We start from the raw sequence: 21,295 nt of genomic DNA, 5'->3' as shown, positions 1-21,295 counted from the left end.
CGAATTCCCCATCCCGGTCTCCCATCCCACCTCCCTTTCCACCCAATTCCTCTGGATCCTCCCAGCCCAACAGGCCCGAGTACTTGACTTTTGCTGGTTTTTATAAAGAACAGGAGTGGAGCCTGGACTCTGCCCATCCCCTCCAAGTTCACATTCCTCCCAGGTGACAAGGTCATATTCCTTAAGGCGATGTCATTTTGTCTCCAAATAGCTAGGGGATAGTAAAAGTCTCACACACTGTAGGCAGACTGACTTAACTGTAAAGAAACCATAAAATTGATCTTATACAAGATACCACATTATTGTAAAATAACTTTTTCTTCAATTTCAAGTTCAGTTACGTTGTTTTCCGCGTTTTTTGTCAGATCCTCGCATTCTGTGGCAGCGATGCTCGGTTGGGCGGCCCTGTCTGCGCTCGGAGGCTGGCTCAGAAGGCTGCCGGCCTCGGGCCGAGCGTCAGAGCTGGCGCTGCAGGAGGACCACCCCGCCCCGCGGCCTCCCCGGAGTCTGACAGCCGCCCCGATGTCTTGCAGAGTTCTCCGGGGTGCTGCACCACTGCCACATCCTGGCGTCCGAGATGGTCCACTTCATCCACCAGATGCAGTATTACATCACCTTTGAGGTAGGTCCCGGCCAGCCCTGTACCGCGGTCCAGACGGTGTCCCTGGGCCGCCCCGCGCCGCGCTGCCTGCCTGCTCCCCCGGCCCTGGGTGCTGGCTCCTGGGCCGGTCGCGCAGCCTGCCTGCTCCCTCGGGCCCTGGGTGCTGGCTCCTGGGCTGGCTGTGCCGCCAGCTCCCCAGGGCGCTGGCTGCGGTTCCAGGTACTTGAGTGCTCCTGGGATGAGCTGTGGAACCAGGTGCGGCAGGCGCAGGATCTGGACCACATCATCGCCGCGCACGAGGCCTTCCTGGGCACCGTCATCTCCCGCTGCCTGCTGGACGCCGACTCCAGGGTAAGGTGGACGGACAGACCTGTCACGGTGGCGGGTCAGTGTGTGGTCTGGGTCTCCCGTTGGGCTGGAGCAGCGGAGCTGAAGCAGGAGCGGGCGTGAGGCGGGGAGAGCATGCTGGTGCCTGCCCGCCTCCTGGGGGGACAGTGTGCTCCTGGCGGGGGAGCTGTGCTAATGGACAGTGACCTCTGACCCACACACACCCCCAGGCAGCTCGGGAACAAGCGTTCAGGGCTTGCTTCTCTGTCAGGGGCGTGGGTGGAAGCATGGCCTTGGGCCCCGGCTGCAGAGTCGGGACAGGCCGTCCGTCAGGATGAACCCCCTTGTTGCTGACAGTCCCTCCTGCAGGCCCTGCTCTGAATGTTGTGTCTTATGTGTGCTGAGGCTTCTGGGAGCTTTGATTTTATTCAAAAATCAAAGGGAAAATAAGCAATAGTTTGCTTTCACTTGAGATAAATGTGAAGTAGGAAGTAGAATTTCAAGTGCATCTTTGACGTTAACTGTGTGATTTCAGTGACGTGTCAGGCTTGCTGAGGGCTGCTCCCTACTAAACCTCCGCTTGTCTCAGGGGCCCTTTTGGGGAGCATGATGTTTGCAGGGCCTTTCCTGCCATCTGAGTTTTTGAGTCAGCTGGTTAGCCATCCGTGTCTGGACGAAGATACTTTGAATTAAGAAGACGTACTGTCACACTTGTTCAAAACCGCCCTTTTGTTCCTGGCGCAAAGCATGATATGATACCATTTTCTGAAAATCCTTGCAGAATCTGTTTACACTTTTTAAAGAATTTTCTCTCATATTTTCTGGGTCTGGTTTTGGCATATGTCACCAAAAAAAAAAAGAATAGATGCTTTCCCGTTTCTTTCTGATCCTCCGAGTAGCTGCACTGCAGACGAGGCTCTGCACTCCGGGGATTGGGCAGCGCGTGCGGCTCGCGAGGTCGCCGCGGGGAAGGGAGGGCGGGGTGGGCAGGGCTGGTTCTGGCTGCTCCCGTCACTGTGGCGGCTCAGGGCGCGTGTGCTCCTGGGACGGGTGTGGGTTGAGTGAGAACAGCTAAGCGCCCCTGAGAGTCAGAGTCGATGTCTGGGTTTACGGTGGCTTTTCGCTAAGGGTCAGTGTATTATTTGAAAAGTGTAGCGGTTAATACATGTGTTGGGGGCTCTGTTCATAAAGGGCTGTCCTCTCTCTCCAGGCTCTTCTCAACCAGCTGAGAGCCGTGTTCGACCAGATCATTGAGCTTCAGAGCACGCAGGATGCCATCTGCAGGGCCGCCCTGGAGGAGTTGCAGAGACGCCTGCAGTTTGAGGACAAGAAGAAGCAGCGGGAAGCTGAGGTGTGGTTTGGGGGCGGTTGGCATATTGGTTTAGGTGGTAAGCAGTTGCCATGGAAACTGCAAGCCCGCAGGGACTCTGCTGTGGTCACCTGGGGTCCCGCCGGGTCCTGAGTGAGCTGGGTGGTCACCGTCACCAAGCTTAAAAACAAACGAAGGCCAAGTGCACGGGAAATTTGGATCTCTGGCCAGTGTCCCTCAGGGAGTGTGCAGACGTTCGTCTGCGTCATTGTCTCCGCTGGGCGGTGCCTGACTCTGAACACACCCGTCTGGAGCTGGTGCACACACATGTACACACAGGAACTGGATTTCTGCACTTTGGTTGTTTTTAGCGACCTCACTGAAGTGTTTCATTTATGACCTTGAAGTACAAATACTGAATAAGTTTGGGTCTTCATGGGATCTCTTGTATTGGATATAATCTGTATAGGCTTTGGCTTTTTCAGGGTGCTTGTTCTTCGGGTGGTGACGGATGGCTTTTCAGCTGACGCAGTTTGGTTGTGTTGCGTATTTCCGGTCTGTGTCAGTGGGGGTGTAACTTGGAGGACGGCAGCGTATCTGGCAGGTTGTCTTCAGTGTATGTGCAGACAGGTGTTTCAGGGCCGGCACCTCGCGGTTCTGACACACGGGGTCATGGACGCACGGCTGGGAAATCACCCTGCTGCTGCACCATGGGGGAGAGGCCAGGACGCCCGCTTGAGGCCGTGATGTGCACAGGTGTGTGTGTTGGGAGGAGATGGGGTCAGAGAGCAAAGAGCGGGGTGGGCTCCTGCTGGAAAACAAGACTTGTAAACATGAGACACACGGAAGAATCCTCTATGTGTCCTGCACTCGTGTTCACTCCATTTGCGTTGCCAGGAGCAGGGTTTGGCTGAGACATCAGAGCTGGTGACACCCCCCGGGGCCTCCTGGGCAGGACAGCGTGGAGGCCCACGCCTGTCACTGGCTTCCTGCCTTTGCTGACTCGCCCTGCTGGAGACCAGTTTCCTGATTCACAAAGTAGGAGTGATAATAAGTAAACACGCTCCCTGGAGCACCCGTTTTCGCATGCTCTTGTGTGTCGATGCTTGGCGGGCAGGCAGTATTGGGAAAGCCAGCCACACTGTGACTCCCAGACAGCCCTGGCCTGGAGAACATGCCCTTTCTGGGAGCCGTGAGCCTGCGCTCTGGACCCAGGCCTGTCTGCAGATGGTCCCCGCTGTGCGCGCCAGCGCCTCGCGGAGCAGACCTGCATAGTGAGGCGGGTTGTTTGGTGTGTAATGTCCAGACGGCAGGAGTCGGCAAAGCTGAAACCACGCCTGAGGGGCGATCAGTGTTCAGGAGGCTGTGACTTGAGAAGCCACCATCAGACCTGAGGCCCCTGCACATTGAAGGGCCCGTGCGGGGACCCGGGGAGCTGTTCTCTGCTGTCTCCCAGCTTCCTGGAGCACGCACCGGTGTGAGCAGGTGTCCAGAATACATACAGGATCCTTCTGTGTCTCGTGTTTGGAAGGCGTGTTTTCCAGCAGGAGCCCACCCCGCTCTTCGCTCTCTGACCGCTTGTCCCCCACAACACACACACCTGTAGGCACGTGTGCACACCACGGCCTCAGAGCCCCCCTCCAACACACACACTTGTACGCACACGTGTACATCACAGCCTTGGAGCCCCCCCCACCCACACACACCTGTATGCACGTGTGCACACCACGGTCTCGGAGCCCCCCCACACACACACCTGTACACACGTGTGCACACCACGGTCTTGGAGCGGGCGTCCCAGCCTCTCCCCCATGGTGCAGCAGCAAGGTGATTTCCCGGCCGCGTGTCCACGACTCCGTGCATCAGAACCGCAAGGAGACGGCCCTGAAACAGCTCCCCCACCCACGTCTACCCCAGCCTGCGTGCGCCTTGACCTCTGGTTCTCCTGACTCAGGGCCAGTGGGGCGTGACAGCAGCAGAGGAGGAGCAAGAGAACCAGAGGGTCCAGGAGTTCCGGGAGTCCATCCCGAAGATGTGCTCCCAGCTGCGAATTCTGACACACTTCTACCAGGTGCGTGTCCAGACCTTGTGCCGTCCCCCACAAGGCACATGTGCTGTCGTGGGACAGACAGACCTCACTCAGCCAACCCAGCCTCGTCTTTGCGGCTCAGAGATGGGTCGGAACTCCCAGGCGCGTCCCCCGAGTGGAGGACGGTCTGCGGTGTGAGCAGGGGGCCCACTAGTGACTCAGCCCTGGCCCTGCTCCCCGAGGCCTTGGTTTCCAGTGCGCGTTGTTCCTCAGTTCTTGAGGGTCTCCCGTCGGGGCTTCCTGACTCCGCATGCTTTCTAGTCACGTGGAAGGTGAGCAGCGTAGCACTGGGCTTTCCTGCTTGGAATTAAATCATAAAACAGCAGGTTCCTTTTCTGAGCTTGCTTTGCTGTTTCATTGATTCTTGCAGAACTTAAGGGCCAGAAGGAAAATCTGTTGCTTAGTCCTTTCCCGTGAAGCTGCTGTTGTGAATTTCACTGATGGTGTGGCCCCCTGGTCCCGGGACCCCGCCATGGTGGGAACTGCCGGAACCCCAGCGGGGCTCTGCAGCAGGGGCTCCGACCGCGCCTGAGCGAGCGCGTCCCTCTGTCTCCGCAGGGCGTGGTGCAGCAGTTCCTGGTGCTGCTAACGACCAGCCCCGACGAGAGCCTGCGCTTCCTGAGCTTCAGGCTGGACTTCAATGAGCACTACCGTGCGCGGGAGCCGCGGCTGCGCGTCTCCCTGGGCGCCCGGGGCCGGCGCAGCTCCCACACCTGAGGCCCGGCCGCGGGGCGTCATCACGGGAACGCCGCACGGCCTCCGGGACGGCCTGCTGCCCGCAGCCCGCAGCCCCGCCGACCGGCTCGGCCGGAGGAAGGGCGTGCTTCTAGACGGCGGAGCTGACTGTGTTTGTGACGTCACTAAGTTAAACAGGCTGGCTTGCACTATCCGAATTTATTTTTTAAAGTCTCCATGTGTGAAAGATGCCATACTGAGGCTTCTTAAGCCCTTCGCAGTATGATTTATATTTGTCACTTTTTAAAAGATCACACTTTCTTTTAGAGAAAATTAAGGCGATGGATATTCATCAGTTGAGATGGTAATGTCATTGCTATTTTTTTAACATCCTCTTTAGAGGCAGTTTTTGTTAATAAACCAAATTAAATTGAAATCTAATGTCCCTACTAAGGAAATATAGAGAGCATTTTATTTTGGTTTTTAGTGTTGTAAAATATTAACCTCTCTAAGGACGTTTCTATCAGTGCGTTTACACGTTATTGTTTTTTTCTCTTACTTCAAAGTTTACATTTTTGTATCATTTACTCTCAGATAATTTGGGAAATAGTGTAGAAAAGGGCAGAGTCCTGACGCCTCAGTTCCTTGAACTATCAGCTGAAGCATGGTGTAAATATGGATGCCTGGAAAGTTAATGAAGTACTTTATTTTCAGGATTCTGATAAGCATTGGAAAGAAATTGTCTGAATAATGAAGATTTCCTTTCTCCTTGCCTATTTTTTCATTGTAAATATTTATATACTGCTGCCCACATGTTGGGGGGACATTTTTTGTAAAAATGTCATATCAAGTCACATAAATCTGCCTTTATTATGTTGCGTAAGTGAAAACTTAGACAATTAAAAGCAATTATCTTTCAGATGTGTTGGTTTTTTCTCCAGTTGTCTGTGAGGACAGTTCACCCCCCAGGCTCCGGGGCCGGGTGTCAGCAGGGTTTCTGCTTCAGCACGTGAATTACTGCGTCTGAAGCCAGGAAACTGGACTCTGTGCGCCCCTTGGGCTTGGGTGAGCGAGGGTCTCCGCACCGGCGGAGGTGAGGGGAGAGTGGTGTTCCGACACCCACACCGGCCCCTCTGGGCGCAGGGTCCTGCAGGACCCAGGGTGAGGGTCAGCGCTCCCTAGGGGGTACACGTTTACTTTCGGTTTAGAAATTCATGTGACCGAGCTGGGAAGCAGGTTCCCCAGTCCGTCTCTGAGACGGACTGCCCAGAGCCCGCGGGCCTCGGAGCCTGCCTCTGTTCTGTCCCGAGCGCCTCCCAGAGACGAGTCCTCAGCAGAAAGCATGCTGGCTCGCCGCTGGAGAGCCGTCAGGTAGTCAGTGCTGGCCTGTGGGCTGAGGAGGAGCTTCGTGGGGGCCGGGGCCAGGTGGAGGCGCTCACACCCCCAGGGCGGGCTGTGGGTCCGGCCCCCCGAGGGTCAGGCAGCCTGTCACCCTGCAGGGTCTCGCCCAGAAGAGTCAGCGTTGAGTGGGGGCTCCGCCTGGGGTAGAGGAGGGGAGAGCCCACGGTGGGTGAGCTGTCTGGAGGCAGGAGTCCCCCATGGCCCCAGGAGGTCACTGCTTCCACCAGAAAACGATCAAGGCGCTCAGCTTCTGGCCGTCACGGGGGGCGGGGCTGGGTGGGGCCAGAGCACAGTCCTTGGTCAGTGGGGCCCTGTGCCCAGTGGACGGGACACCCTGCCCCCGCTGCCCCCACCGCCGCTGCCCAGGGAGGCCAAAGCCCCAAGGCTGGCCTCGTGCTGGAGAACTGGCCGCCCGTCCTGGTGGGCGAGTGGCCTGTCCCCCGGGCCTGGTCGCCAGCAGACTCCCATCATGGGCGACTCCCCATCTCTGGGGAGGGCCTGTCCTCCAGACTGGACTCCGGGACAGGAGGGCACAGCCCACGGACAGCCCCACTTGCAGGGAAAGGAGACTTGGGTCGAAGAGCCACAGTCAAACTCGGACTGGGTCACGGGGCGCCAGGTCCATGCGGGGGCAAGACGGGTGGGAACCACGACGGCCACGCTGGGGGGTGGTGTGTGCGCCTGGGCAGCCGGGCAGGCCCCCCACCCTGAGTGCGTCTGCACTGCTGTGCCATCCGGGGGGACCCAGGTGCAGCAGGCACCGTGCTGGGGTCACCTGGCCCCGCGAGAGCAGGCTGCCAGACGCTGAGGCCCCGCGCTGGGGCTGGGCCGTCGGGGTCAGACCCCCGCATGCTTGAAGGGGGCGCCGCGGGCGGGGTGTGCGCAGCCGCTGCGGCATCCCGGGCCTCACCCAGCCCTCAGACTCGGGGAGCAGGTGCGTGAGCACACAGGGTTCTCTGCCTCCAGAGAATTGAGTCACACGGTGTGGAAATTCCACCAAGTGACTGTGGATATTGTTCTGAGGACGTGATGCAGGTGTCTCTTCAAGAAGATAAATGTGCTTCTCTGCCTTTATTCCGGTTTGGCTTTTAAAAGAAATGCAAGGGGGGTTGGAAAGTCGCATAGCAACTTGCCTGGAGCACAGCTTCATGCTGCTGATGGCAGCTTCCGCCTGGTGTCCTCCGAAGGGTTCACCAGCTCCACCACTAACCTCACCCCGGCCCCCACCCCCGGGGGTCCCCAGAGGGCGCGGCAGCCTGCGTCTGCCCCGCGGGGATGCCGGCCGGCCGCCTCTGTCAGGCCTCCCCTCCCCACCGAGTGCAGACCAGCCTCGCAGGGGACTGCCCTGCTCCAGGCACCCGCTGCGGCCGTCACGGCTTCTGCGTTACCCGGGTATCTGGAGACGCCCCTGTGGGCACAGGGCTGGTCCCACGGGTGGTCGTTACCCCACGGGGGCCGGGCCTGGCCCCTGCCCGCTCCTCTCTGGACACCTGCGCCCCTGCGGCCCAGGCCCTCTGACAGGTGTGGGCAGCCGCTGCCCACCTCTTGCCCTCCGGCGCCGAGTCTCGCTCGAGGTGAAAGTTGGACAAGCGTTTCCATGGAGGCCCTGGACCTCCTGGGCACACCGGGCTGCCGGTGGTGGCCTCGAGGCCCTCGCATCTTCATGCCCTCCTGACTGCCATGCAGACCTCGCTTCTTCCCAGCTCAGGTTTTCTGTGGTGGGGACGATGTCCCGCTTGTTGACTAAGGCTGGAGCAGTAGAGATAGTTAGGAGGTCAATTAGTAAGTGACGAGCTGTTCTGTTCCAGGTTGTCCTGCCTTCTTCCTCGTGTCGCCCTCCCTCAGAGGTTCTTCTTGTCCTCTCTTTGGCTCAACGAAGACAGTGCAACCTGCCCTGGTAATTGTGCAGTGGAGGTCTCTGCAAACACATTGGCTTAGCCGTGGAGAAGGGTTGACTTTCAGCTGAACACAGCGCCTTTTCAGCTGAATGGGATCCAACGGAAAGACACCCGTGAAGGGTTCGCGGACGGAAGGAGCGCAGCAAAGCACCCTTGTCGGCAGTGGGGGGAGCAGCGGGGGTCAGACGGCAGGCGCTGCTGCCCGGATCCTCTCGCACCCCTCCACCACGTCCCTGTGTTCCCACGCTCGTTTCTTAAAACCTACACGGAGCCCCACTGCATTTCCCCAGCCTGGTGAACGGGGCGATGCAGCGGCGTTTGTGTGTGTGCGCGCACTTTGTTGCCAGAGGAGGGAGGCGGGAGGGCTGACACTCAGGCCTTCAGGCTGGCTCTTCATGGACGTGTCCTCGAGGATCTCAAGCCTTCCCCTGTAGCAGAGGCAGGTCTGCATGCTCTTCTCAAATGTTTTTCTTTGTTTGTTTCTGGTTTCTTTATGAAAACTAAAAGAAAACCACATACCCTCACCTTCTAGCTTAACATTTAAAGGGACTGCTTAAGGTCACAGAAGAGAACACTGTCCTTCTGCGGGACGGTTACCTGCGTGATGTGTGTACGTACATACACTCTTTATTGCTAAGGGTGGGTGTGCGCGCACGCAGTCTGGGTGCCCCGCTCGGGGGAGCTCCCTCGGAGCGCACAGCCCTGGACCGCTCTCCAAGACGCCTCTGGGCCGCTCTCTTCCTCTGCCGCTTACTGGAGAGAGTTTCCTGTGCAGAGACAGAGAGAGATTTCCTCGAGAAATTCCAGGACTTCCACCCCCCACCCTGAGCCTCCCTGGGATCCCAGCGGCCAGGCTGGCGACGCCCTGGTCTGCGGGCAGCGAGGGGAAGGGCTGAGGCTACGAGAGGCACGAGCTTCAGAGGCACGAGAGGCCGAGGCCGAGGTGTCTGAAAAGGCCTGGGAAGCAGGTCCCGGGCGGGAGGTGCCGGCGGCGAGGCGCGTGGCTGCCCGGCGCTGCGGTGACCTCCCTGGGCCTCAGCACCGGGGCACGTGGGTGTCTCACAGCCCCCCTCACCCCAGTTATTTCTGGAGAGAGGCTCAGTCTCGCCTGGTTCAGCCAAGGAGGGTGGGGAGCCCGCAGGTGGCTGGTGACCCCGGGGCTGTGGGCTCTGGTGTGGGGCTCAGAGGGTCCCCCAGGATGGCGTCTGCTCTCATCCGGAGCTGCTCACGGCCCACGGGGGTCCCCCGAGTGAACTCTGTACTTCCCTTCCCACCAGGGGGACGACCCCTGTTACCACCACGCCATTGTTCGCTTTACCTGAAGATTTTCCGATATTTTGAAGGATCATGTCCAGAACCGATTGTTTCAATTGTTGATCAGTTTGGGGGTGCTTCTTTCCTGGGGGGAAAATTAATAGAACGATCAAGTCTTTGAAAGTTAAGGCAAGATTCCAAACGTCTTTTCAACGTTAGAAACCATGAGCTCCAAGACAGCAGTGCCTCACACAGCTCGTGAAGTCGCTCGTGGCCTCGGGCAGGGCCTGGGGACATCCTCCCTTCCAGGCAGATGTCACCAGTGAACACAGATGGGAAAATTAAAATTAAGTGCATTTTAGCAAACTGAATCCAAGATGTATAGAAATGACACTGTCATGACCAGCTGGATTTATTCTGGGAATACAAGGCTGGTTCAACACTCAAAAATCAGTTTCGTGTAACTCATGATGTAAACAGCATTAAAAAAACAAAACAAACCAGTTGATCATTTCCAAAGATCAGTGACTGGTGAACGAGGACTTGCGGGCTGTAAGTTATGCCAAAAGCAGCAACCTCTCTTTTCCTTGCCTCTTTTCTCTTGATGAGAGTGGATCAGCACCTATTCTGATGAGCGAAGTTTTGTTGAATGGGAAGCTCACCCAGGCTTCTTTGCGTTGCCTCTGGCTACTTCTGTGCCAGGATGTAGTCAGCAGTGAGAGCAGGAGCCACGTTGCCCCCAGAGGCTAAATTATTTACTGTCTGACTTTTACTGAAGAAGTTCACTGCCTGCCACAGGTACCGAAACAGATTTGGCCAAAACGCAGCACCCATTCACCATCAAAACGCCCAATAAACTAGGAGAGGAAGGGAGCTTCTTCAACCCAATGAAAGGGTTCTATTAAAAATGCCCACGGCTCACATCACCTTTAGTAAAAGCATCCTTAATGTTTTCACTCTAAGTTATGAAAGAATGTCCATTCTAACCTCTCCTATTTAACACTGAGCATTGTACTGGAGCTGGGGTAATAAGGCAAGAAAAATAGATAGAAGATATATATGTGTATGTATATGTATATAAATAAAACTGTTCACAGATGATGTGATTATAAAGAAAATCCTGATGATTCTGCAGGAAGTTTCCTGGGACTGAAGGGCGGGTTGCTCAGGGTGGTTACAGGATCAGTGTAAAACAATCACATTTCCATACACTAGAAACAGACAACTGGAAATGAAAAGAAGTACCGTTTGTAACAACACCAAGAATTAGTAAATGTGTTTGTATAAATGTGATTACATGTTTGCAGGGTTTAGTCACTGATGAGGAGTCACGGAGACCTAAAGAGATGAAGACACTGCAGGTTTGGAGACTAGACATTGTCCAGACGTTGGCTTCCTCCCAAGTGGTCCGTGGGGTTGTAGGAATCCCAATCAAAACCACGTCTGATTTTTTTTTTTTAGAAATTAAAAAGTTGTGTTTTAAATTTTTATGAGAAGACAAAGGAACCAGAAGAGCTAAATTGATTTAGAAAATCAAGACCAAAGTAGGAGGATTCACACTACCTGATTTCAAATATTGCTGTAAACATATAGTGACTGATACAATGTGCTATCTGAGAAAGAATAGATCTTATGTCAGTGGAATAAAAGAGAGAATCCAGAAATAGACCCACACACATGCCATCGACTGATTGACACCATCTGGCAATTCAAGAGCAAAATGTCAGCAAAAGCAACTCGACAGGGAAAGCTGAGCTCGTTCGACAAATGGTGTTGAAACAATGGAACCTTGATGTGCGGGAGAGTCAGACCAACGCAAGACGTCTGTACCTCTCATAACGTACACCATGAGCTGGGAGTGGGCCCGAGTCCCAGACGTGAAAGCTGCAGCTGTAAAGGAAAGAACACAGGGAGTGTTCGTGACTTTGAATTAGGCAGCGATTTTGGATATTTGACACCAAAAACATGACCCAGAAAATGAAAATTGATAAATTGGACTTGATCAATATTAAGAACTTCTGATCTTTGAAAAGCAATGTTAGGCAAATGAAAAAGCAAACCACAGTCTGGTAGAAAATATTTTCCAATCACATATCTGATGAAGGACTTGTATCCAAAACATACAGATGCTTCTCAAAATGCAATAGGAAAAGAAACTAGTAATGGAGAAAATATTTGAACAGAGGTTTGACCAAAGAAGAGATGCGTATGCACGCATGCTCAGTCGTGTCCGACTCTGTGACCCCGTGGACTGTAGCCTGCACCAGGCTCCTCTGTCCACGGGTTCTCCGGGCAAGAATACTGGGGTGGATTGGCGTTTCCTACAGACAAGTAAACAGGACAGGATGCTCAACATTGTTGGTTACTAGAGAAATGAAAGTTAGCACTGCAAGAAGGTACTCCTGCAGGCTCACTAGATTTGTTAAATAGTAAAAATATCAAATATTGGGGAGGATCCAGCAAAACCTGTTTCAACAGTTTCTGACAAAGTAAAACATAGTTACCATACCTCTAGATATTTATTTAAATGAAATGAAAATTTTTATTTACCCCAAAGCTACCATATAGACGGTTACAGTGGCTTTACTTGTAATTCCGAAACCTGGGAACCGTTCAAGTGTCGTTCACCTGGTGAGGAATAAGCAAGCTGTGGTACAAGCGGAGCGTCACTCACGGAGGGGGAAGGTGGCAGACACACACGTGACTTGGCAAGTCACTGATGGAGGAAACAGGCTCGGTCTACACAGCGAACGACGCCTCGTGTGGACATCCCGGAAAAGGCAGCGTCGGAGGGACAGGAAACCGGCCAGGCCTTCTCAGGGCTGGGGGCAGGGGAAGAAGCTGACTAGGCCGAGGCGTGGAACGTGGGTGACCCGCCTTTTCTGTATCTGCTCTCCGTGTTGGTGACACAGTGCTATGCATTTGTCAAAACTTGAGGAAGTGGGACGCTAAAGACGGATTTCACTGCGAGAAAATTATACCTTCATAAAGGCTGACATTTCTTACGAATGAGGCTCTGTCTGCCCAAGTTCTTTACCTGCATTTATTTAATCCTCACAATAGCTCCACAGGTGAAGGGTCTATTGTGTGTGTGTGTATGCTCAGTCATCAGTCCTAAAGGAGATCAGTCCTGGGTGTTCATTGGAAGGACTGATGCTGAAGCTCCAGTACTTTGGCCACCTGATTCGAAGAGCTGACTCACTGGAAAAGCCCCCGATGCTGAGAAAGATTGAAGGCGGGAAGAGAAGGGGACGACAGAGGATGAGGTGGTTGGATGACATCACCGACTCAATGGACATGAGTCTGAGCAAGCTCTGGGAGTTGGTGATGGGCAGGGAGGCCTGGGGTGCTGCGGTCCATGGGGTCACAGAGTCGGATACAACTGAGCGACTGAGCGTCTGAACGCAACATGCTCAGTCGTGTCCGACTCTGAGACCCCGGGGGCTGCAGCCCGCCAGGCTCCTCTGTCCATGGGGTTCTCCAGGCAAGAACACTGGAGTGGGTTGCCATTTCCTTCTCCAGGGGATCCTGACCCAGGGGTCAAACCTCTTGCGTTGGTAGGTGAGTTATTTACCACCAGCCCCAGCAAAGCTCCACTAGCTTCAGCTTACAGATGATGCCACAGAAGTTCAGGGAGGCGAAGCAACGTAACGGGATCAGGAGCAACTTCATGGAGGTGGCTTTATCTCTGGCAACTGGAGGAAGTCCTAGATAACTCTGTGTCTCCGGGCGCTGGCTGCTGGCTTCTAGACTGACGATGTCGGTTCCACCGGGAACTCACCGGCAAGGCAGACACCGCCTCGTTCTCCGCTGCAACGTTTCCAGCTCATTAAAAAACGCGAGTGAAGTCGCCAAGAGGAAGGCAGGAAGGACTGTGGGGAGCAGTCAGAGCCGCCGCTGCCCCAGGGGCCTCTGGGAAACTGCTGGGGGCTCTCCCGGGTCCCAGAGAGGGGCTCCTTGCAGGTTCCTCTCACCCCAGGGCTCCCAGGCGGGGCCGCGTGGCCTCAGATCTTACACCCGAGAGCTGAGCTGTTGCCCTGGGTGATCTCGCTCCACGTTCCTGTCCGACAACCAGGCTCCAAGCTGACATGCACTCTCAGCCCACAGACGAGCGCTGCCGAGCCCCTAGTGGGGCCCGTGGGTGCCCTGCCTGGGCACAGGTCCGTCCAGGCTCGGGCATCGGAGCACCGGAGTCGTGGCTTCTCGGGGGCTGCAGCCTCCTTGTGGGGTGCTCAGGTGGACTTGAAACTGGAATGGGCTCTGACCACCCAGAGCCTCTTCCCATCGATCGCCGTGGCGGGGTTGTCCTGAGCAACCCTCTTCGGAGACGTGGGTGTCACCCTCACGGGGCCGGGACCTCATAGCCCGGGAGGTAGGAACGCAGGAAGGAAGACGAGCCTCCCTGAGCCTCAGTCCGTTTCCGAATCGGAGTAAGATGGCCACATATTAAGTTTTATTTTGATTGTTGTTTGACTCAGGAATCCTTGTTTGGGTTTGCCCCATAGTTACCAGTTTGCTTTAAAGTTCTGCCGATGTGCAGCTCTCAGGCTTTACCAGTCACGTCAATGATGCACATCAGCTTAACTCAGGCATTAAATTTATTTTTTGGTAACGCTCCTCAGAAAGCAATGCCCAAGTATGTGCTGTGTACTTAAAGTGATGCTGAAACATTGGAAATAAAGGAAAGGAGATGAAAGACACATGATGAGGACCACAGAACACTGATAAATGAAATTGAAGGAGATTCCAAAAAAAAAAAAAAAAAAGCAAAGACAGGCCCTTGGATTGGCAGAATTAGTACAGTTAAAATGGGTATATCACTCAAAGCAAGCTCCCAATTTAACTCAATCCATATCAAATTACCACAACACTTTTCACAGAACCAGAACAAATAATGCTAAAATTTATATGGAACCACAAAAGACCCAGAACTGCCAGAGCAGTTCTGAGGAAAAAGAGCAAAGCTGGAGGCATAACCCTCCCAGGCTTCAGATCAGTGCTACAAAGCTACAGGAATCAAGGCCATGTGGTGTTGGTGTGGAAGCAGACACAGAGATCCATTTAACAGAAGAGAGCCCGGAAATGAACCCACACACCCACGGCCAATTGATCCACGGCAGAGGAGGCAAGACCACACTCCGGAGGAAGGACAGTCTCCCCACAAACGGTGCTGGGAAAGCTGCCAGCGACACGTGAAAGGATGGAATTAGGACGCTCTCTCTCTGACAGGATTCAAGCTTGCTCCTCCTGGGGCCTCCTTAGCGTGAACGCCGGCAGGGCGCTCGGGGAGCTAGCTTCCTGAACTGTGGCCGTCGTCCCGCGACGCGTGCGAGTCAGACAGGCCTGCTGCATGCCTGCCAGTTCTACCTCAACACAACCGGAAGGAGGCGAGAAAATCATTGCAATGTTGCCCGAAGAAGCAAGTCACAGAGTTTATACCGTATGTCTCCACTGTATTTTAAACACAAGCCTTGAAGAACAACTGAAGGGAAAGAATAAAAGGAAAGATCTTGTAATGATGAAAGAATGGCCTTTAAAATGTGAGCTGTCCACACTCACTCTTAGTTAGGAAATTGCAGATTAAGAGAAGACGGGAACCCCTCCTCACCCATCAGGTTGGCGGTATCTGACAAGCGTGGGCACACACGGAGGGGAGGCTGGATCCCACAGCCTCTCTCCTCTGCACGCGGGGTGCGAGGCGGGGAGGGGCGGGTCGGCAGGCTACCCTTACCGTTACTGTGAAGACTGTCTTCAGTGCCTGAGGAGGTCTGCGAGTCATGGTAACCCTCGGGGCCGCTGGTTTGGTAAGACGCGTCAACACTGGGTTCTTGGATGAAGAACATGGGGAGAAAGGGGGAAACATTTGCGTGATTTTACATATTTATTGACATCTTGGCTCACACTTTTTCTTTAGAAGTTTGGCTTAAAACACCACTCTTGTTTTCAGATTTCATTGGAAAGTGTTTTGGGAAGTTATTATGTATAATGAACACCGGGGTCAGGCATTATCTGACTCTTAAGATTACAGGTCACTCCTTTTTGGACCCCCTATCCCAGCCCTAAGAATTTTCCCTGGAGGTTCATCGCCAACAACAGAAAGCTTCACACGTGCCAGGCTGTTGGTTGCAGCAGTGTTTGTAGCTGCAGAGGCTGGAATCAAGTGAGAAGACTGTGCAGATAACAGGCGCTAGTGGGGCTCACACACCCTGTCGGATGCCGTGCGGCTGCGGGAACTAGACCGAGACCATTCCCACGTGGAATGATTCTCAGTTTTCAAGGTTGAGTGGGAAAAAAAGGGCTAGAGGCGATTTACAGTGTGAACCCCTTGAGCAATAATGGAGGGACACACGGATATCCCTCATCTCCTCATCTGTGCAAAAGGAGACCCAGCAAGGGCAGGGTGGAACTGACGAGGCTGGTCCCCTGCAGCCGGGAGGGGCTATGGGGCGGGGGAGGCGTGTCTGTTCCTTTCTCTATAGCTGTGACTTCCAGAACCACGGTGATGTGCTGCAGAGGCAAACGTAAACGAAGTGAAGTCGCTTAGTCGTGTCCGACTCTGCGACCCCATGGACTATAGCCTGCCGGGCTCCTCCATCCATCCATGGGATTTTCCAGGCAAGAATACTGGAGAGGGTTGCCATTTCCTTCTCCAGGGGATCTTCCCGACCCAGGGATTGAACTCGGGTCTCCCGCATTGTAGGTAGAGGCTTTTACCGTCTGAGCCACCCGGGAAGTCTGTAAATAAGTATTTATAAATAACAGTAAGAAGGGACCTACATGGAAAGCAAACAGCAGCAGGGAGCTGATGGTGGAAAGAAGTGGAGTGCCTGGGGGGAGGGGCGGCCCCGGGCCACACTAAATCATAGGTGTCATTCTACAGCAGGGGGCCTGGGTCTTCTCTAGGGTGGGGGGTGGCAGCATCCTGAATCCAGGACTGAGCAAGTGATTGAATATGTTGCGGGAAGTGGGAGCCAGGTTTCTGACAAAGTGGTACCAAAAGGAGCTTCACGAAGGGTCCTGAAAGAACCCTGTGATGCTCGAGGGGCGCACTGTGGTTTAGAGAGAAGCAAGGGGAGCGGGGAGGGGGACAGGGGACCCAACTCAGAGGTGGCGTCTGTGCGTGTGGGCGTCTGTGTGAGTCTGCTTCTGCCCAGGACGTGCTGCGGTGCCAGAGAGTGAGGACATGCCAAGGGCGGGGTGACGAAGGGCAGAAAAACTGAACAGAAGGTGTTCCCCAGGCAAGCTCGGGGCAGTGTGGACAAAGAAAATAATGACATTAACGTGCTAAAATTGACCGAATAGAGTAAGTACTTATGAGTGTGAATGGATATTAAGAAGTATTTAAATATGCACACATGTTTATAAAGGGCAAGCTCTTTCTTAAAGCAGATTCCCAATCAATAAGCAGAGATGTGTGATAGAAACATACCACCACCACTTGGCCAACACCATACTGGGCTGCAGGCGATCCGCACAAGTCCAGGTGTGCGACGCCTTCTGAGACGTTAGAAATATCAGCCCTCAGCCAGCTCCGTATTCCAAACACCAGCTGCCAGCTCACTGGAGAGACTGGGGGACGGGCTGAAATGCAGATCCCCGGGCCCCGCCTCAGAGACACTCAGTGGGCCGGCCGGAACGTGTTCTGAGGCAGCTCCCCTCCCGAGCCGCAGTAATCTGAGGAAAGCAGCCTCGCTCTCCAGCCTGGGCCGTTTGTCCTGGGAAGAGGCATCACTGTCTGCACCACGTCTGAGCTCAGGTGGGCGCCGGGGTGCATTTACCATTGAGAATTTTGTCCTCAGTCTCCAGAGATACTGGTGACACGTCTGCAAACTCCTGGAAACCCTCAGCAGCGTTGAGTTGGTTGCTCTCATCAATGCCGGCATCTTGAAGAGGAGCGTGGAAAGAATGGGAGAAAGCATGAATGCAGGGATGCTCTGACCCACACTGCACTTTGGAACGTGAGGCGGGGATGCTAACACACTTTCCAGCTTCTCCTGACAACGTGCTCTAGGGAGTCAACATGCACAGGCGGGCATTCTCTGACCTCTGTGAACCCAGCCCTTTGGCGGATGTTCCGAGAGCTAATCCCAGGAACTGGCATTGACATCTGGATGCAGAATTTCAAGAAAATGCTGAACTTCTCTGCTGCTGAATGCATTCCACGCCCTGTTGTAATTTCAGACACACGGCTCTCACCGTCGTTGAGGGTTAACCGAGTGTTCTGCTTGGACCTCAGGGTGCTATTTCCCTTTTCTGTGTATGTTTGAACCATGCTAAGCTGCAAACTCTGGGAGATGGTGAAGGACAGGGAAGCCTGGCGTTCTGCAGTCCATGGGGTTGCAAAGAGTTGGACACAACTGAGAGATTGAGCAACAACAAAATCGCACTTGGGAAGAGCACGCTGTTTTGTTCACTATCAACTCTTTGGCTGGGGCCAGTCCATTCAGACCCTAGTTTTGTCCCCTGTCGACTGGGGTCAATTCCCCGTCCCTGCTCTCAGGAGGCTTAGGGGAGCGTCACACTCGCCGGGTAGTCAGAAGCTCCGACCTGCATGCATCCTGGGGTCCTGCAGTGACTAAACCCCACATGCACCCCAAGCACCAGGCCTCTCCTGCACGTGCCCCCAGAGACCCCCCCAGAGTACAGGAGCTTGTCCTGCCCGTCTGGGTTTGACCTTCCTGCCTCGGGAAGATTACAGAAAATATGGGACTACTGCGTCCTTCACATCTCCATCTGCTTTCGCCCCAGGAGTAGCTGATCTCAAAGACGCTGTCAAGATGGGACTGTGCATACACACGACAGACCTCCAGGAATACAGGCAATTAAGGCTTGAAAAAGTGTATACTTGCTTTTCTCCTTGAATAATCTTGTTGATGACGTTGTTCCACTATTTTGTATTTTAGACATTGATGATCTATTTGGCTCCAACATCTCCTTGACTAGAATTTCATCTTGGGAAAAGCACAGAAGGACACGTGTTACGGCCCTCAGGCAGTCGGTGAAAACAGGACTGGACATGGGGACCCAAGGCCATGGGGAGATGGACTTGGTTTCTAAAATCCTTGTCCAGGGGCGGGGAGACCACTGCCTCCCTAAGCAACTTCTGGAAACCTGAGCTCATCCGGGTCCCTGGACACGCCCGCTGGAGACGGAACGCTAGATGCCTGACCCTGCGTGGTCATGATTCTCCTTCTGCCCTGGGGGCCGCCTGTCGCCTCTGAGACACCCTGCCTCCGTGAGCTGCGCCCGGCAGGCAGGCAGGCAGACAGGCGCGAGCATCTTTCCTGATTTCTACCCAAGGTGGCTGGCTTCTGCCTGAGCATCCCCGCATCCGCCCAGGGAGCGTCTGCCGTGGGCCCTGGACCACACCTGGCTCTGCCCTCACTGCACGTCCTCTGACACACGTATCTCTCGGGCCTCGGGCTTCCTCATCTGTACGATGGGGTCTGCACTTATCTCATCAGGATTTGTTTGAGGTTCAAACAAAGCCGTGCGTGTAGGACACGGTTAACACAGTCAGGGACCGGGCTGGGGGCTCCACGAACACACGTCAGAGCCGAGCCCCAGCCTCGACCCCGCGGCCGAGCTGACCAGCCTGTCCACACGCCGGGTTTGGGCTGACTCCCGCCCCGCGGGGTGACCCACCCGCCCCGGTTTGCCCTGTTTTTCCTGTTTTGTCAAGAACGTCCCACATCCCAGGAGCCCCTCGGTCCCAGCAAGGAGGCCGGCTGGTCCCCCGGCTCCAGGTCACATGGAGACGCACGGAAACGTCCACACCTGTGGGCGTCATACGTGTAACTGTCTCTGGAAAAAATCCCAGGTAGAGATGAGCCCAACAGTCGTGCAAGGTGAGAAAAGCCCACAGGGGCTTTTAAACCTCGTGTATTTCCTAATGTAAACTTTCCTTTCAGAGGAAGGAGATGCTGACCGTGCACGCAGACAACGACCAGACCTGCTTCACACAGAGCGTGCTGACCCCCGTGTGAGCGCCCGCGGGGCAGCCGGCGGCCTCTGGACGTCACACCTGCAGGACGCTGACCGCGGACCCCGCAACGGTCCCGGAGACCGGACACCCGCCGCGGGCGCCGTCAGACCCTCCCGGGCAGCACGCCCAAGCGGGCACCTGACCCCGGCCCCGGGGCTGCAGGCGCCCCCGTCACCGCTCCCGTCGGGCGGAGCCTCAGACCTGGCCACCGCCCCCACCTGCGCGGCTTGCACCAGGGTACCTGGGCGACGGCCCCGCACCCCCCCACCCCTCCAAGACGTGGCCGTGTTTGGGAGGAGGAGGTTCCTTACCGAATACTCCAAGCATATCCTGCTGAACTTTTGTATTATTCGTTGTCGTAGTTGTGCCTGGGGTGGGACAATAAAGACCCTAGTAGGTTAACCGCGTTCCTTGAATTGGCACTGATTCTCTCCAGATAGGTTTGGTTTTGTGGGCCCACCAGCCTGCTCGAGGGGAGGGATCTGGGGACCCAGAGCTCGTCTGGAAGGAGGTTGGAGGGTGATGACGGTGGCCCTGCCCTAGGAACCAGCCCCGCTCCTGGCAGGCTCCTGGCCTCTGGAAACCAGTCCTCCGTGGGGCCCTGGACCCCTGGCTCCACTTTCCTGGCCTCGCTGACCTGAATCAGCCATGCGGAGCCGGGCAGGGTGCAGGGGCCCTGAGCGCCAGTCCCCGCTGCACCCCCAGGGTGCCTCCCACTCTTCTCAGAGCTGGGGTTGGGGTCCACGTCCTCCACTCAAGGTCAAAATCAGCCTTGTCCTCCAGCCCCGGGGGGACCAGAGAGCAGACGGCCACCCCCAGGACCCCCGGGGACCCCAGGAGACCAGAGAGCAGACGGCCGCCCCCCAGGAGCCCCGGGCAAGGCCGCCTTCCCACTGTGGCACTCAGAGCGCTCAGGTGGTGTCTGCGGGCGTTCAAGTTCCTGCACTAAACCAATGACGACGCTGATTTTGAAATGGTTTTAATGACGGACAATCTGCATAGCAATCGCTCATCTGCGCACACGCGGGCTCAGAACAATGCAGGAAAACTGCAGAGAAAGGTCTGTGCTGTGATGACAATCGCCTCCCAGTGCGCTGACCTCCGTCAGCGCCGCAAACAGAAGCACAGTCCTCTTCGGAGGCGACGTTAGCGAGTCATTACGGACGGGCACAGCTGCTCCTGCGAGCGCTTTGTTAAAAGCATTCTTCTCATTTTGCGTCTGTCCCTAATTATAATGGAGCCATTGTGCAAGCCCGCCCGCGTGCGTGTGCAGAGAAATATTGACGTTTGGTGACATCCGCCCGGCCCATGCAGCGCGCGGTCAGGTGTGGCTGCCTGTCCGCCTGCGTCTCCTCTGCCATCCGGGGTCCCCCGGCCCTGTGCCCGCGCGGGGACGACGCTGCTTGCCCCGTGTCTGCACAGCGCGCGTCCTGGCCCCGCACGGGCTCGCCGTGGGGCTCTGCGGGCGTGCTCTGCTCCATCCGGGGAATCAGGACGGTGACCTCTGCCCTCGCGGGGCCCAGGGCTGCCCCCTTCCCAGCCTCGGGGTCAGGCCAGCCTGGTGTCCGCCGAAGCTGGAGGCCGAGAGCAGAGACCACGGCCCAGGACCCCCCTGAGCTCCCTCGGGGTCAGGCCAGCCCGGGGCCCACCAAGGCTGGAGGCCGAGAGCAGAGACCACGGCCCGGGACCCCCCCTGAGCTGTCCTCGGGGTCAGGCCAGCCCAGTGTACGCTGAGGCTGGAGGCTGGAGCAGAGAC

At 55.6% G+C, this 21,295-nt stretch overlaps 1 protein-coding gene across 1 annotated transcript in view; it reads left to right on the top strand.

Annotated features, from left to right (window-relative positions):
• Nucleotides 1-5,920, top strand: part of TUBGCP3 (tubulin gamma complex component 3) — a 39,581-nt gene extending 33,661 nt beyond the window's left edge. Inside the window, exons 18-22 of the mRNA XM_065901772.1 lie at nucleotides 534-622; nucleotides 821-952; nucleotides 2,139-2,279; nucleotides 4,192-4,308; nucleotides 4,885-5,920. Coding sequence (XP_065757844.1) covers nucleotides 534-622; nucleotides 821-952; nucleotides 2,139-2,279; nucleotides 4,192-4,308; nucleotides 4,885-5,043 — 638 coding nt within the window. The 3' untranslated portion in view covers nucleotides 5,044-5,920. The remainder of the gene's footprint in view (nucleotides 1-533; nucleotides 623-820; nucleotides 953-2,138; nucleotides 2,280-4,191; nucleotides 4,309-4,884) is intronic.
• Nucleotides 5,921-21,295: the final 15,375 nt, after the last annotated feature.

The sequence above is a fragment of the Muntiacus reevesi genome, chromosome 11, assembly GCF_963930625.1.
Source record: "Muntiacus reevesi chromosome 11, mMunRee1.1, whole genome shotgun sequence".
NCBI lineage: Eukaryota > Metazoa > Chordata > Mammalia > Artiodactyla > Cervidae > Muntiacus > Muntiacus reevesi.
The sequence above is the reverse complement of the archived record's forward strand: the minus strand, read 5'-3'. Positions and strand labels throughout refer to the sequence as shown.